Source organism: Microcebus murinus, chromosome 18 (genome assembly GCF_040939455.1).
Source record: "Microcebus murinus isolate Inina chromosome 18, M.murinus_Inina_mat1.0, whole genome shotgun sequence".
Lineage (NCBI taxonomy): Eukaryota > Metazoa > Chordata > Mammalia > Primates > Cheirogaleidae > Microcebus > Microcebus murinus.
Window position 1 is genome coordinate 21,557,586 of NC_134121.1, and position 17,858 is coordinate 21,575,443.

The window sequence follows — 17,858 nt, forward strand, 5'->3', positions numbered from 1 at the left end:
ACCACACCCAGCTAATTTTTTCTTTTAGTAGAGACAGGGTTCTTTCTCTTGCTCAGGCTGGTCTCGAACTCCTGACCTCAAGTGATTCGCCTCCCTTGGCCTCCCAGAGTGCTAGGATTACAGATTGAGCCACCACAACTGGCCCAATCTGTAGGTCTTTACCTCCGGATGAAGCAGTTAGTTAATTCAATGGGAAAAAGATGAATTTCTAAACAAATAATAGTATAACTGGCCAACTATCTCAACGGAAATAAAAGTGGAACCCCATCTTACACCATATACCAAAATATATTCGAAATGTACCAAATTCTTAAGTAAAAAAGAAAAAAACTATGATAACCTCATTAAAAGTTAGGAGACTATATAATACCTAGAAATTAGCGGTTGGGTGGCTATCATAACCAGTTCTGGAAAACTGGAAGGCATTACAAATGAATATAGTTAATTGTATATATATAAAAAATATAGAAAATACATAATAAATGAAGTCAATAAAAAACAGTTGGAGAACTTTTTTTATGGATGATCATTTTAATAGTACCTGAACCCATGGATCAACATTAGTAACACTTAAAAGTGGGACAACTAGACATTATATATCTCTTGATGTGAAGTAAAAGGAAATACACAGTAATCTTTATGAAAAAATTCTCATAAAAAACTTAAAAAATTGAAACTAAATATAATCATACCTCTGGATCTAACTACCAGTTTACAGCAAATATGAAGTAGAGGAGAGAGGAAATTATCAAATGATATCACAAAGATGCAATCAGCCAAATCCAGAATGTGGACATTTCTAGGGCAAATGATCCAATCTACATTTTCAAAGAAGGGGAGTAAACTGTTACAGAGTAAAATATTTTAAAGACAATTAACCAAATGCAATGTCTCGACCTTGTTTGGGTCCAATCCAATAAATCAACTGTAAAGAAGACATTTTTGAGATCATAGGGGAAATTTAGAAATGGATTAAAAAATAATTACTAATTTTATTAGATATCATAATCCAATTGTGGTTACGTTAGGAGTGAAATGATGCTATACTGGGATTTGCATTAAAAAAGAAATTATAGACAAAAGGTGTGGGTATGGAGGGGGTGAAGAAAAGATGAGAAAAAAATTAGCAAAATTTTTGAAACTGGGTGGTAAGTACTTAGGGATTTCATTGTACTATTCTCCCTACTTTTGCATATGTTAGAAATTTTCCATGGTAAAGTGTTTTGTTTTGTTTTTTTGAGACAGAGTCTCACTTTGTTGCCCAGGCTAGAGTGAGTGCCGTGGCGTCAGCCTAGCTCACAGCAACCTCAAACTCCTGGGCTCAAGCAATCCTATTGCCTCAGCCTCCAGAGTAGCTGGGACTACAGGCATGCGCCACCATGCCTGGCTAATTTTTTCTATATATATTAGTTGGCCAATTAATTTCTTTCTATTTACAGTAGAGACAGGGTCTCGCTCTTGCTCAGGCTGGTTTTGAACTCCTTACCTCGAGCAATCCGCCCCCCTCGGTCTCCCAGAGTGCTAGGATTACAGGCATGAGCCACCGCGCCAGGCCATAAAGTGTTTTTTAAAGTAGGAAATAAAGAAAATTTGTAAAGGTGCATTAAGTTATCAGATTTTTAAGGCATTGGAGGACTTAGACCAAATAGTCATTGCTCTCTGCAGAAATCTAGCTCAAAAAATATGTTTATTTAATTTTATTTTTTGAAGTAGGGTCATGCTCTGACATCCAGGCTGGAGTGCAGTGGTGCCATCATAGCTCACTGCAGCCTCAAACTCCTGGACTCAAGCGATCCTTCTGCCTCAGCCTCCCGAGTAGCTGGGAATACAGGCATGCACCACCATGCTCAGCTAAGTTTTTCTATATATTTTTAGTTGGTCAATTAATTTCTTTCTATTTATAGTAGAGACGGGGCCTCACTCTTGCTCAGGCTGGTTTCAAACTCCTGACCTTAAGCAATCCTCCTGCCTTGGCCTTCCAGAGTGCTTAGGATTATAGGCATGAGCCACCACGCCCAGAATAAGTAATGCTTTAATTTTGTTTGCTGTTAAGTTTGTCATGTAGAAAACTGAGGATACTTTTCAATTAAATAAAAATCAAAACCGAAGTTTGTGATAGGTTGCATTAATCATTATTTCTTTTTTTTTTTTTTTTACAAGAGTTCTAACAACTTCATTAATCATTATTTCTTATAAAACATGTTATTTATTATTGCAAATTGGGAAAGTGGTTTCACTGAGCAGGTAAGAATTACCATAATTAAAATTTTGGGGAGGCTCTGCCAAACTGTATTCTTTGAAACCAAATGTGATTTTTTTCAGTGAATATTTTCATTTCCATAAAGAAAAGTCTTGTAAGATGTTCCAAATGTTAATTCTTACCTAAAATCACTACCAACAAGGATATTGATACTAAGTGAAATATTGAGAGAAAATTACATGAGATCATAAAACAAGAAAAGCTCATTTTTGGACTACTACTTTTCATATATGTATAAAATTCACATAGAATTTAACATTAATAGTTATCTAGCCAAAAATTTAATGTAAATGAAGAATGAGGAAAGTTGAAACAAGACTTCATGTACATATGAGGCTCACTTTGCTGGTGTTTCAACCTAAATGGACAATATTTGGTTCACTTAGAGGCTGACAGCAATCTTCAAACAGAACTATTTTGTTCATCTAGATATTCACCCTGGCTCCATTTCTATTTATTTTTACATGACAAGAAAATCCCATTTCTTATCTGTACACTAGTAAGCACAAAGTGCAGAAAATACAGCTATTAAGATTTTTCAGTTTTTGGAGAAAGGGTACATGATTTTGGTGATTGCCAATTGACCCCAGCCTGCCTTGTAGTAATGTAATGTACTTCACTTGAAATTAGTCCTAAAAACCAAGTACCATCTCAAAGTATTATAGATTACCCATTGTTTATTTTTTAAAATATTAAATAACTATGCATTTTTCCATTATGAAATGAATAGCAACCACATTTTTAAAAGTAAAAAGAACCAATGTATTATATTAATATAGCCACTACTAACATTACTTCAATTCATTTTAAGTACAATTTGTCTTTTTTATTTTATTCAACACCCCATATTTTTCCATATTAATACTGTTTTTGTAGCCATCATTTAAATGGCTGAATAAGATTTTATTAGTGGTTTGTGCATGTTTACTTAATTATAAACCATCTATCTTAAATGGTTAGGTTGTTTTACAGTATTATAATATAAAGTATGTTATATTAAACACATTTATGGATATTGTTTTTCCTATATTTTGGATTTATTTTCCTTAGAATAAATGCTCAATGTTTTGAATACTTAACATTTCCAAGGCTTAATATATAACTCTCAGTGGCTTTCAAAGATGTATTAGCAATGTATAAGAATGCCATTGCACCTTCACCAATGAATACTGGTTTTATGCCCATATTTTACTAGGCTTTGTATAACATGTAAGCTTTGGTTCATATATTGAAATAAGACTGTATCTAAGATGCTAATTAGCACTGCTTAATACTGAACCACTAGGTGGGGCTAAAATTACAACAGTACTTTAATAATATCAATATATTTCTCTCACAACACTATTGCTAAAATACTATAGGGAGTTTTCCTTTTAGTGATAATTTTAAGGCATAAGAGACAGAACTTTAGAGTGAATTTTATTTTATTTTATTTTTAATTTAATTTTTTTTTTTTTTGGGATAGGGTCTTGCTTTGTTGTCTGGGTTAAAGTGCAAAGGTCTCATAGCTCACTGCAATCAAAGTCCTGGGCTCAAGTGATCCTCACGTCTCAGCCTCCTGAGTAGCTGGGACTATAGGTATGTGCTACCACGCCAAGCTAATTTTTAAATTTTTTGTAGAAATGGGGTCTCACTATGTTGTTCAGGTTGGTCTTGAACTCCTGGCCTCAAGAGATCCTCCTGCCTTGGCCTCCTAACTTGCTAGGATTACAGGCATGAGACACTAAGCCAAGCCTAGACTGAATTTAAATAAGAGAGTTGGAATGAGATACATTTAGAATTTCTGTCTATAGGACAAACTAGATTTTTCAAAATTTGTATGTTTTATCCTTCCCATCGTGAATGAGAAACATAATGAAATAATTTTTAGAAGTAAGTACCTCTCAAAGAAGCCAGTAATAAAGACACCTGTGGCCAGGGCAATAGTAACATCTTATTTAGGTGGTTTTCTAAAAGATATTTTTTAATTTAATAAGGCTTCTATTTTTATGATAACTATAGGATATAGAGGAAAATATTCAGGCTTATGGTACAAAAACAATGACAACTTCAGGAAGACCATTAGGCAAGTATTAATAATATAATGCCTGATATACCTAAGACTATACACTACCACTTCTCACAACAAATGTTTTTCCTCTCTTTACCTCTCAAAATCACTGTCCATCAACCTTTCACCAACACCAACACGCACACACGTGTGCGCGCGCACACACACGTGCACACACACACACACACACACATACATGCAAAGTACCCTGAAGGATGGAAATGAATTTGGGGATTCTAGTTCTATTCTCTAATATATCTGACAAAGAACCAGTCAGGAAAAGCAAAAATGTATCTAGAAGTAACATTTTCCAGCCTGACTTCTCACCTTTGTGGAACTGGTTTTACCTTCTGTCCCTCAGTAATCTACCAATCTATATAATTCAGGCCAAGGATGTATGAGTAAAGTATATATTCCTGATCCCTTGTCCCTGCCTCTCCCAGGGAATTAATGCAGTTCTTTTCTTAGCTATTCAAGTCTTTCTCCAACCTCCCAGGTAGAGCTAGGTACACAAAAGAAGTGAGGAACATGGAGCCAGAGCTGCTACTGTGACAATTCAACTGACTCTCCTCACATACAACATATCCCTTTCTGTAGTAATTACTACTTGATTATATTCTCTTGATTTTTGGAACTCATTAATTGTAAGAGTCATTAGTGAATCAACAATTTTAAAGAAAAGTACTATTATTACAACTGGAATTAAGGAAATATAGTTAATTGTGAAAGAAATCTAATGTGACCTCTGTTAGTATGAAAATATATTTATAAAATGCTTTTGATAAAAGTAAATACAAAAACAATCATCTTCTTTCTATTATTTATACCTTTTGTTCTAAGAGTGCCCTGCGGAGGGAGACTCTCTGTTCAAGCTCCCTAAGCTCTCGATCGTGTTGTGCCTCAGCTTGCATCTTGATTTTGCTCTGATATGCATTCAACAGCTCCAGTTCCTGCTGCAGCTGCATCTTCAAAACCTGGCACTCGGCTTCCTGTGCTTCGTCCAAACGCAGCTGAGAGAGAAAGAAAACAGATATATCCTACTGTGAGCTATCTATTCATGACCTATGGAAAGGAGGATGAATGACAGAAGACAGACTACTCTTTTGTAGGTTACACAATTGTTCTCTCTAGTATCTTGCCGTAGACATCTCTGAGAAAGAAAGGCATGGTAACCAATAATAATAGTTTTATGAAGATAAAGCTATCATAAGTTATTTGGAGGATTCCTAAATAACCACGTTTTTCTTAAGAAAAACCTAGAATTTGATTAGGTGATATAAAACTCAGAATCTCTGTATAGAGAGCTTCTGGAAAAAAAAATAATACAAAAATAAAAGTAAAACTCTGAATCTCTTCCTTCCTAGTGGAAATAACTACACAACAGAGACTAGCAAACTATAGCCTACAGACCAAATCTGGGCAGCTGCCTGTTTTACCTTGTTTTTCTTTTCTTTTCTTTTTTTTACAGCCCACTAAGCTAAGAATTTTTTTTTTTTTCATTCTGAAATGGTTACATTCTATTTATTTTTTAATTCTTTTTTTGAGACAGAGTCTCACTCTGTTGCCCAGGCTAGAGTGCCATGACGTCGGCCTAGCTCACGGCAACCTCAAACTCCTGGGCTCTAGCGATCCTCCTGCCTCAGCCTCCTGGGTATCTGGGACTTACAGGCATGTGCCACTGTGCCCGGCTAATTTTTTCCTATTTTTTAGTTGTTTGGCTAATTTCTTTCTATTTTTAGTAGAGACGGGGTCTCACTCTTGCTCAGGCTGGTCTCGAACTCCTAAGCTCAGGCAATCCTCCTTCCCTCAGTCTCCCAGAGTGCTAGGATTACAGGCGTGAGCCACCACACCGGCCTATTTTTTTTGAAACAGGGTCTCACTCTGTTACCTGGGCTAGAATGCAGTGGTATCACCATAGCTCCCTGCAACCTCAAACTCCTAGGCTCAAGTGTTCCTCTTGCCTCAGCCTCCCAAGTAGCTCGTACTATCAGCACATGCCACCATGCCCAGTCTCTATTTTTTGTAGAGATGGGATCTCGCTATTGCCCAGGCTGGTCTCAATCTCCTGGCCTCAAGTGATCCTCCCGCCTCAGCCTCCCAGAGTGCTAGGATTACAGGCATGAACCATTGTACCTGGCCTTGAAATGGCTACCTTTTAAATGGTTATATTGTTACCCACATAATATCCTTAATTTTGCTTCCTGGCCTGCAAAACCTAAAATATTTATTATATAGGCCTTTTAAGAAACAAGTTTACACATTTTGTATTTGCACTAAAATGTGACCATTTGGATTCCTAATACAATACTACTTTTTGCCTACTGTTTACCAAAGCTGCTGCTCCAATCTCAATAAGCTGTTGGGATCTGTGTTGGCAGGAAGCCTATTTAGAACCTCATGTCTAAATGTATCAATGAGAATTCATATGCATCATGACATTTTCAAACAATGTTGACAGCAGGAAGAATATAAACCACCACACCACTATTTCCCAAGCTGCAGGAGAGTATCATTTCCAACTAATATTTTAACTGCTGGGATTTCATTCAGGTGGTGGAAGAAAAAGGTCTAATAAATTTGTTTTGCTTAAACAAAGAGAACTCACAGCTTGTGTGGAGAGCATTTCATTAATGCTGTGATCATACTGCTCAGCCAAGATGGCTAACTTCCGGGTCTGTTCCTCTTTTAGCCGTTTCAGAACAGCTTTGTGCTCACTCTTTGGTGTAGTCTCCAGTAGGTGATTCCTTAATGCTTTGTACTGTCTTGTTTGGATTTTGCAGGTATCCTGAAACTGCTTTTTTATTTGGAGTTCTTTAGACTGGGAAGAAAAAAATAGATGTGTATAAGATGTAACATAAGGCACTTGGTACACTTTATGTTTACTTACATGGAAATAAAGGCTATTAGGAAAAAGAGAAAGGATAACCAAAAAGGTCAGATCACAAGGTTGCCAGTACTTTTGCACTTGGCTATTGAGCCAAATCATTGATTGGATTCTATGCATTTTTCCAACAAAAATTCTCATTTAAAACATAAAGAACCCCATTTACAACAGGATTTCAAGCAGTATTTGTTATTTCACTAGTAAGTTTAGTGATTTGATTAAATATTAAAATTAGCTTTGATTACTGTTATGTATTCATGATAGAAAATTAATTTTTTTCTCATGACTTAATATAGTAGATATAAAAGCACTTTACTGGCAAGAAAACATATTATCAGATGTTGAGCAAAACATACAAAGCACGTTTATTCTGTTCCTTATCTGAAACACTTTGCTCCAATTTCCCTTAATGACAATTTCAACTCCGACTACATAGTCTATGTACCAAACTTGAGGATGAGTTGGAAGCCTCTGTTTGTAACTGATCAATATTGTTATTACAACTATCTTTTCCTTAAGAGAATAGGTAGAAGGCCGGGCACGGTGGCTCACGCCTGTAATCCTAGCACTCTGGGAGGCCGAGGCGGGCCAATTGCTTGAGATCAGTTCGAAACCAGCCTGAGCAAGAGCGAGACCCCATCTCTAGTATAAATAGAAAGAAATTAATTGGCCAACTAATATATATAGAAAAAATTAGCTGGGCATGGTGGCACATGCCTGTAGTCCCAGCTACTCAGGAGGCTGAGGCAGAAGGATTGCTTGAGCCCAGGAATCTGAGGTTGCTGTGAGCTAGGCTGATGCCACAGCACTCACTCTAGCTTGGGCAACAAAGTGAGACTGTCTCAAAAAAAAAAAAAAAAAAAGAGAATAGGTAGAAATATACTTAGTAATGATTTACTCTTTTTTTTTTTTTTTTGAGACAGAGACTCACTCTGTTCCCTGGGCTAGAGTGCTATGGCATCAGCCTGGCTCACAGAAACCTCAGACTCCTGGGCTCAAGCAATCTTTCTGCCTCAGCCTCCGAGTAGTTGGGACTACAGGCATGCACCACCATGCCCGGCTAATTTTTTCTATTTTTAATTGTTTGGCTAATTTCTTTCTTTTTATTTGAGACAGGGTTCTTACTCTTGCTCAGGCTGGTCTCAAACTCCTGAGCTCAAGCAATCCTCCAGCCTCAGCCTCCCAAAGTGCTAGGATTACAGGTGTGAGCCTCTGTGCCTGGCCAACTTACTCTTCAACACAAGCAAAAACTTGAAAGTCAGTCAAGTTAACTAACTTTTCAAAGGTCAAACAAAATTATGGGGGCAAGGGAAGGGACAACCCTCTTCTTGGGGTGATAAAAGATATGACCTAGAGTACATAAACATTTCTCAGATAAAAACAGTTTGAGTTTACAGACATAAGACCTTTGGCTTTAGTGTTTATATTCTATAAACTAGGTTTTAAAAAGTCTTAATAAGGCATATTTCTATAAAGTATACTGGTTGATCTATAAGTGAGAATATATTCATTTACAACATTGAGACAGAAGCTACAGTTAAAATTATTTTACATTAATATAAAGACTGCCAGGTATTGATTGGTTGATTCAGTGTGTAACAAATGCACATATGACCAAATTTACACACTCACCTAGGAAAACCTTTTTTCCTCATGCTACTACATTAAATATACCCTCTTTCTATATGTTTCACCAACTGAGGCACTAGGCCCTAGTAATATGCTTTTCTTCTGTGAGGGGTCAAGAAATGTCTAGCTAGAAAAAGAAACTTATTTTAGCTATGCTTAGTAGTACCATTCCTAAACACTGTGTTTGCTTTAGAAGTTCTTCCAAGTGCTTCTAAACAGAAACAAAACAATGAAATTTAGATATTGCCTTCTGCCTCTGTGTATCAGCCTCAATTATTTTAAAAGTTATTTTTAAAATATTGTGCCAAGAAAACTATAATCATTCCATATCACAGAACTAATGAGAAAAAATAATTTCTTGAAAAATTTTTCCTCAGCATGAGTAAGATTAATGCTTATACCAAGAATAAAGTATATCTCTCAATATTTGACTCAAGTGAAAGCAAGATAAGGCGGGATGTGGTGGGTCACTCCTGTAATCCTAGCACTCTGGGAGGCCGAGGCAGGTGGATCACTCAAGGTCAGTAGTTTGAAACCAGCCTGAGCAAGAGTGAGACCCCGTCTCTACTAAAAATAGAAAGAAATTAATTGGCCAACTAAAAATATATAGAAAAAATTAGCTGGGCATGGTGCATGCCTCGCGAGAGTAGTCCCAAGCTACTCCAGAGGCTGAGGCAGAAGGATTGCTTGAGCCCAGAAGTTTGAGGTTGCTGTGAGCTAGGCTGACGCCATGGCACTCTAGCCCAGGGAAACAGAGTGAGACTCTGTCTCAAAAAAAAAAAAAAGAAAGAAAGAAAGAAAAGAAAGCAAGATGAATATGTTACAATTATTTCTACTCATTTAATGCTGACAAAACATCATCTGGATGGCAGCTGAAGAAATAGCAGACTGGGCAGTAGATTTTTACCCAATCCAATTCACAGAAATAGCATCTCTCCCCAGTAAATCCTAGTAACCGTAAGTGTTCAAACTAAAGTCTCCTCTCCCCAGATTTAAAGTTTTGGAGAAGGTCTAAAGAGGAGAAGGTTTTAAGAGGTTTACATAGGTAAACCTAGGGGTTACAATCTAGTCTGTTTTATTCAAATTGACTAAGTAGGGAGACATATATAAAAGAGAGGAAAATGGTGATTCCTCTTCCCTACTAAAAGAAAACCTTGAGCTCATTTGTCATCAGAAGGAAGCATTCTATTTAAAGTCAATGATAGTGAAACGTTATTTTCCCCTCGTTTTTATTTAGTAGTTGAGAAAATCAGACTACTATTTACAAGCTTTTAAACTGAAAAGGCTCCAATGACAAGAAACAGAAAGGTTGTCCCTGATATACACTAGAAAAGAAAAAAAGAAAGAAACAGAAAGGAAGGGTTAAATGCCAAACAACTCTCCATCATCCATTCCCCAGAGAAAGGCAGTCATACCAGATTTATGGTAGGATTATAGAAAACTAACATGTTTTCAGTTAGGTTCATTCTTGGGTGCTGCTGGCTTTAAAACCATAATTAATCTCACAGACATGTCTTTTGGTGGGAAATTGCTTATTCTGCAGCCAAATGATTATATATCTGTCTATTGCAAAAATGAAATAAATCTGAAAAATCATTATGAATTCTAATTTTTATAAGTATTGAAGAAGTAAAGTTATGTTGGTAGTCAACATAACTACTTTGTAAATGATGTTAACTAGCTCTTTTCAAAACATAGCAAAGTAAAATTTTACTCAGGTTCACCTGGAAAGGGTAAAGCATCTTAACATTATTTCTATACTTTGTTCAGGGCAGCTTATTTGAATGGAGTTGGGTGGGAATTGAGAATACCACTGGGTGTGTTGTAGCTTCTAGATTCTGACAGAGATTAATCTCTGTGAATGAATTTCACTTTATTACAGCAGTTATCCAGAGTAAAACCAAGAACAGTTTTAGAGTTTAAATATCAAATAGTTTATTAAAAGGGCTGGGTAGGGTGTGGGGGAACCTTTAAACAGGAAATACTGTGGGACCTGAGCCTTATTGGATATAAGCAAGAGTTTAAAATGTGTAGATATATACAAATCAAGTGAAGTGCTATCACTGATGACAGAATAGGGTGGGTAGTTTTTATTTATTAAGATTCATGTTATGTTTATTACAAGTTATAAAATTTAAAATTTTCTTAGAATTGTTAACTCTGGTTGACTTTGGTGGAGGAGGATGGACGAGGTGGCAGGAGGAACAAGCAGAGAGAGGGGAAACCTTTTAGTTTATAATGTACTTTCATATTTTTAAATTTTATACAAATCACAGTTAGAGCAAATTAGAATTCCAAAACTGTATTACTTGAAACAACAGAGAAAAGCCAAATGGTTAGCATGCTGGTATTTAGAATATAATATCAGCAATGGATATTTGGGCACACTTAAAAATAAGAATCTTTTCTTGTTTTTGAGACATAGTCTCACTCTGTCACCCAGCTAGATAGAGTACAATGGTGTCATCATAGCTCACTGCAATCTCAAACTCCTGGGCTCACGTGATTCTCCTGCCTCAGCCTCCCAAGTAGCTGGGACCACAGAAAAGTGCCACCATGCCTGGCTAATATTTTCTATTTTTAGTAGAGTCTATTTTTAGCAGGTCTCACTCTTGCTTAGGGTGGTCTCAAACTCCAGAGCTCAAGGGATCCTCCTGCCTCAGCCTTCCAGTGTGCTAGGATTATAGGTGTGAGCCACTGTGCCTAGCCAAAATATGAATCTTGATTCTTATTTACTGGAAATTCCCACAGTTAAAAGTTGACCATTTTTTTGTACTATGATGAAAAATACGCAAGCAAAAGTCTGCAAAAACAGGCACTTCACATTAAAACCAACCAAAGATGCTAAAAATGAAAAGAAAAAAGTTTACTCAATTTCTTTATGACTAGACAATCTGTCTTAGACTTTTCCTTTTTTTTTTTTTCTTTTAAAATTTTTAAAATAGAGATGGGGTCTCATTCTTGCTCAGGCTGGTCTCAAACTCCTGAGCTCAAGCAATCCTCCCGCCTCAGCTTCCCAGAGTGTTAGGATTACAGGTGCTCGCCACCAAGCCCCAAAGCCACCAAAGCCTAGACTTTTCCTAATTACATGGATGCCTTTTATGTTTTCCCCTTTGTCAAAAAACTTAGGTTTAAGGTACCTTCAAACTCTTAGGCTGTTGTCGTACTTCCATGACATGCTTTCGTCTTAGTTCTCGTTCTCTTCGCTTATTATATTCCAGCTGGTTAGTGAGCTCAGTTTGATGCTGCAATCTGATCAACTCACAGCGCATCTTCTGAATTGTGTTGAGGTGACGGAACTCCAGTTCTTGCATGGATTCATGCTGTCGAAGTAGCATGGCATGCTCTAAGTCCTTCTGAGTCTGCCTTTTATTTAACTCCTAATCCATAACACAAAAGACAAAGGTATAATTTACTGCTGTACAATGCCAGAACAAAAATCTTAATAAACAGAATAACCAAGATACAGATGTAATTAACCCTCTGATTCAGTAATGGCTACATAGTAAATACTAGAGTTCTTTAACTTTTAAATGGGCAATTAGTAGCACAAATTTTCTTATGGTATTCATCTTCTATCTATTCACACTATTTTACAGCCATAAACTTAAGACATTATCAAATCTATCTCAAGAGGATTAACATCTTCCTTTTGTTTCCTAATTTCATATTTGAAGAGGGCTCCTAAGTCATTCTTTGAATTTCTTCGGAGTATACTATTCGATTCTATTATATGCAGTCTACCCTTTTATGTGTAGTAGTTAAGAAAATGGACACTAGAAAGCCAGATTGCCTGTAGTCTAAATTCTGTCTCCGCTACTTATGAACAGTGATTACTTGGGTTAGTTATTTAAACTCACCGTGATTCAGTTTAATCCTCTCTCAGATACAGATAATAATATAGCTATTTCACAGATTTAATGTGAGGATGAAATGAGTTTATAAACAGAAAGTTCTCAGAATACTTAGCACATGGTGTTCAATAAATATTTTTTTAATTCTTTTTTTCAAACTAAAAACAAGTACACCATACATATATAATGCAAAAAGAAAACTTCCTCCCTTGGCCTCTGCAAATTCTTTCCCCAGAGGCCAACAGTGTGGTGTATATGCTTCTCAACCTTCCCTGTGTTTATTGTGACATATCTTTTATACAAAAACATATAGTTTTAAAAATTGAACAATATACACTGTAGACATGTAAGTTACTTTCTTCATTTAACAATATATTGCATATATATCCAGATCAGATCAGTACATAAAGATTGTCTTAAGTTTCATCATAAGCCACTGCTTTGTGATATCATAACTTTGATTATCATTCCTCTGTAGTTGGACATTTAAGCTGTTTCCATTTTTTCCTTTTATAAACAAAGTTTTAATAAATATCTATATATACTGCATCATATAATCATGTTATTAATACTGAAGGATAGAGTTCTAGAAGTGAATATGAAGGCTAAAAGCATATATACATATTAAATTTTATTTTGATATTTATTTAATATGCTATTAAATCATGCTCTAAAAGAGCAATATCAATTTATACTCTTACCAACAGTTTCCATTAACCCATGCCATTACTAGGAGTGGATGTTATCAACCTTTTAAAATTTTTTTTATCTAATTGATATAACTGTTTTAATTTGAATTTCTTTAATTACTAGTGAATCTATACACTATGCTATATTTGTAGCTTATTTCAACCTACACTTGGAAATTTATCTATGCTGACAGGTATCCTGATAATAAGAACAACTGTTTTCACTGGCATAGAGTTTCTACAACATTTGCCTAATAATTACATGACTATAAAAATGCATTAAATGGCAACACCTCATGATACCTATTTCAAATCAAAGAGGCAAAAATCGCCCAATTAATTTCCTCATATTTAAAAGTTAATATTTATTTCATTCATGAGTCAATTAATAAATATTTATTGAATGCCTACTATGGGTGAGAAATTGAGAGATACAAAGAACTGTACCAAGTCTGTGATTTCATACAACTTTCCTATTAGTGAAGAAGTCAGGACACCCCTCCCCACCAAAGTGTGTGTTTGTGTAAGAGAGAGAAGTACAAAAAAGAACACTTAAAGAAGGGAGAAGGATTTGGTGGTCAGGGAAGGCACTGCTGAGGCACTGACGTTTAAATCATGATATAAAGACGGAAGAAAATATGCCATGTGAATATCTGGGGAAAAAATGACGCAGAGGGAAGTACAAGTGAAAAGTCCCTGCGGCTGGAATGTGATTGGCATACTTTCAGAAAAGTTTTGTTTTTTTTAACAGACAGAGTCTTGCTCCGTCACTCAGGCTGGAGGGCAATTGTATGATCATACATAGCTTACTGCCACCTCAAATTCCTGGGATCAATTGATCCTCTTGGCTGGGCCTCCTAAAGCACTAGGACTACAGGCATGAGCCACCATGCCTGGCCAGGAAAGATTCTTTTGATAAAGGATTTTAAATTTCATGTCATTCAAACATACCTCCCTGACAAGGTCCTGCTCCAAGTTATGACGTCCAAGTAACATTCTTCTCTTGAAACGACGACATTCCAGCTCTAGGTATTGTCTCTGACGTCGAAGAAGGTTAGCTTCTTCTTCTGCTTGGAAATGCTGTATATTTTCCTTCTGCTTTGAAAGCCACTCCTGTTTTTCTTTTTTGGGGGTGCTCTGGTTTTCATTCAGTTCCTGGCAACATAAAAAACAACTCAGTTGAAAATATATAAAAATTAACTACATGAATGTATCATTTTGTATATAGTAAATTTAAATAAAAGTACTTCATTGTATTTCCTCTTTAATGCTCAGACAGGGCAATGACCTTGAGAAGGTAGGTGATATTTTCCTCTTTCTTGAGTTACCCAGTAAATAGGACAGGAAAGAGAGATGTACACCAGAAAATATGCATAGGTTCTAGCTTTGCACACCTACATTTCTGAAAACACACCATTTCTCAAAGCACACAATGATTAGTTAATAAAGTAAAACAATTCTTCTTTTTCTCTTTATTTTTTTCAAGTCAAAGAGCTAAGTATAAGCCTAGAACATATTCTTCTATAAAACCTTCACAAGAAGAGACAGAAGGCAGTGCTTTCAGGTAAAAATCACCTATGAATTAAAATGAGGACTAAAATACACTTAAACAACATTTCACACTTCTTGGTTTTTGACATTTTTTTTTTTTTTTTTTTGAGAAAGGGTCTCACTTTGTTGCCCAGGCTAGAGTGAGTGCCATGGGGTCAGCCTAGCTCACAGCAACCTCCAACTCCTGGGCTCAAGCAATCCTCCTGCCTCAGCCTCGCGAGTAGCTGAGCCTACAGGCATGTGCCACCATGCCCAGCTAATTTTTTCTATATATATTAGTTGGCCAATTAATTTCTTTCTATTTTATAGTAGAGACGGGGTCTCGCTCTTGCTCAGGCTGGTTTTGAACTCCTGACCTCGAGCAATCTGCCCGTCTTGGCCTCCCAGAGTGCTAGGATTACAGGCGTGAGCCACCGCGAGCGGCCGACATTTTCAATACTAAGTTTTTGGTAAAATTATGGATGGACTCAATATAAGAAAACTGGAAATTAAATGATAAAATCATGGGAGGATAAAGACCCACTTTATGAATGACATTTAATTTTCAGCATTAAAAACCTCTGAACAAATCACAACTAATGATTTTCTACATTGTTTTAAATACCTGAGAAACTAATGCTCTAAAATGAAAAATAAAATAAATACCATGTCACAAACTACATTATTAAAAATGCATCGAAAAAACTGACGATATAGTCAAGGAAGGAAACCCTCGGATGCTAATTAATACTAGCATATTTTCAACCTAAAGAACATCAATGTTGTAAATATAAATAAGGCATCTTTCTTAGATGTATAGGATAATTGTTTAGAGAATATTAAACCCTCTGATATTCAAGAAAGAAATCAATACTTTATATTTTAGTTCATAAGATATCCAAACACATAAAAATAAAAGGCACATAAATTAGAGTGTAGTGTATGCACACTATGGGAAGAGACAGGAATAACATGGGCACATGCATAGAGAATCGCCTGGGTATCTTTTTCAAAACCTTCTACCAGAGCCTCTCCCACCAAAACTCTGATATGTCCCTTCCTGTCTACTGAAAATCACTATTCTTTTTTTTTTTTTTTTTTTGAGACAGAGTCTCACTCTGTTGCCTGGGCTAGAGTGCTGTGGCATCAGCCTAGCTCACAGCAACTTCAAACTCCTGGACTCAAACAATCCTCCTGTTTCAGCCTCCTAAGTAGCTGGGACTACAGGCACATGCCACCATGCCCAACTAATTTTTTTCTATATATTTTTAGTTGGCCAATTAATTTCTTTCTATTTTTAGTGGAGACGGGGTCTCATTCTTGCTCAGGATGGTTTCGAACTCCTGACCTTGAGCTATCCACCCACCTTGGCCTCCCAGAGTGCTAGAATTACAGGCATGAGCCACCATGCCTGGCCTTATGTTTTACTTTTAAAGTAAGAAATGTGTGATTTTTATACAGCTCAAATATTTTAATTTTTTTCCTAATGAGTCAGTTACTTAATATGCATACAAGAAAGCTATTATAAATAAAATAATTTATATTTTCAGGAAATGATTCTCTTTAGATGCTACTCAACTAGAAAACTCAGTTAGGGTTAACTGATTATAATCAATGTTTTCATTTAAACTGATATAAAGTTAGTGGCCGCAAGAAAGAAAATTTTATCCTAATGGTTCTATGAGTTGATCATCATTGGATATAATCAGTAAGCAGATAATTGGCCTTGAAAATTTTTATGAAATAAGTACCTCTTTAAGCTGCTCTTTTCGAAGTTTATATTCTCTTTTCTGTGACTCCAAAAAGCTATTCAGTTCTTTCTTCTGTTGGGCCTGAATATGTTGTTGAAATTTTTTCTCCTCATTGGCCATCACTTTAGCCTATATGAAATTTTAAGAATAAATAAAAATAGTTAAGTAGACATATTCAAAGCAGGAGTTTAATATATATCATAAAGGATTTTTTTAGTAGAACAAAAATCAATAGAAACATTATCAAAATAAAATACTTAAATGGATTATTAACAAATGTTACTCAGTATCCTCAACATTTGAACTTCATAGAACCATTAAGGTAGAACTCATTTTTGAAATGTTGATCTCTTAACAGTGTCAAAAATGTTTTCACCTTTTTATTTCACTTAACAGAAGTATACCCTCCCCCAACCCCTCAATAAGGCAAACAAATACTGTTATCTCTGGTTCTACGCACAATTATTATAGAACATTTAGGAAATACAGAAAAACCAGAGAAGAAAAATCTTACATAATTTTACCACCCAGAGATAACTAACATAAACATTTTGGTACAGAGTGTTTCTTTTTTTTTTCTATGGATATATATTTTTTTAGATCATTTTAATTTATTTATTTTTGAGACAAGGTCTCACTCTGTTGCCTGAGTTAGATTGCAGTGGTGCCATCGCAGGTCACTGCAACCTCAAACTCTTGGGCTTAAGCTATCCTCCTGCCTCAGCCTCTTGAGTCGATGGGACTAAAGGTGTACACTCTACACCCAGTTAATTTTTCTATGTTTTTATAGAGACAGGGTTGTTTAGGCTGGTCTTGAACTCCTAGTCTCAAGTGACTCTCCTGCCTTGGCCTACCAAAGTGCTTGGATTACAGGTATGAGCCATCACATCCTGATTATATTTTTAAAACAACTTTATAATCATATTGTATATCTTGTTCCATGAATTGTTTTCCTAAATATGTTGGTATCTACTCTTCCCAAACTATTAAAAATACCACGTAATGCCTAAGAGGATTCTAAATATCTGTATACTAATTCAAAATCAAATATTTATTTATACTATAAATTATTTTGCCAAATATCCCTCCTACTGTCATAGTAGTTCTTTTTTGGGAAGAGGAAAAAAAGGGTAGCTATGATAAATAATGCTTTAATGCAGACTAGCTGGACATATTTTGATGATACTGTGTGAATTTATTAAGATACCTAC

The 17,858-nt window shown here is 35.8% G+C and overlaps 1 protein-coding gene across 3 annotated transcripts in view; it reads right to left on the bottom strand.

The window, feature by feature from the left end:
- TAOK1 (TAO kinase 1) overlaps positions 1-17,858 on the bottom strand; it is a 147,619-nt gene that overhangs the window by 9,851 nt on the left and 119,910 nt on the right. For 2 of the 3 annotated variants that reach the window (XM_012740685.3, XM_075994290.1), the window contains 5 exons: positions 16,648-16,776; positions 14,318-14,521; positions 11,964-12,203; positions 6,916-7,128; positions 5,138-5,320 (listed from right to left, as the gene is read on the bottom strand). In XM_012740685.3, the coding sequence (XP_012596139.1) occupies positions 5,138-5,320; positions 6,916-7,128; positions 11,964-12,203; positions 14,318-14,521; positions 16,648-16,776 (969 nt within the window). Of the gene's footprint in view, positions 1-5,131; positions 5,321-6,915; positions 7,129-11,963; positions 12,204-14,317; positions 14,522-16,647; positions 16,777-17,858 lie in introns of those variants that run through there. The other variant, XM_075994291.1, reaches the window with a different exon arrangement.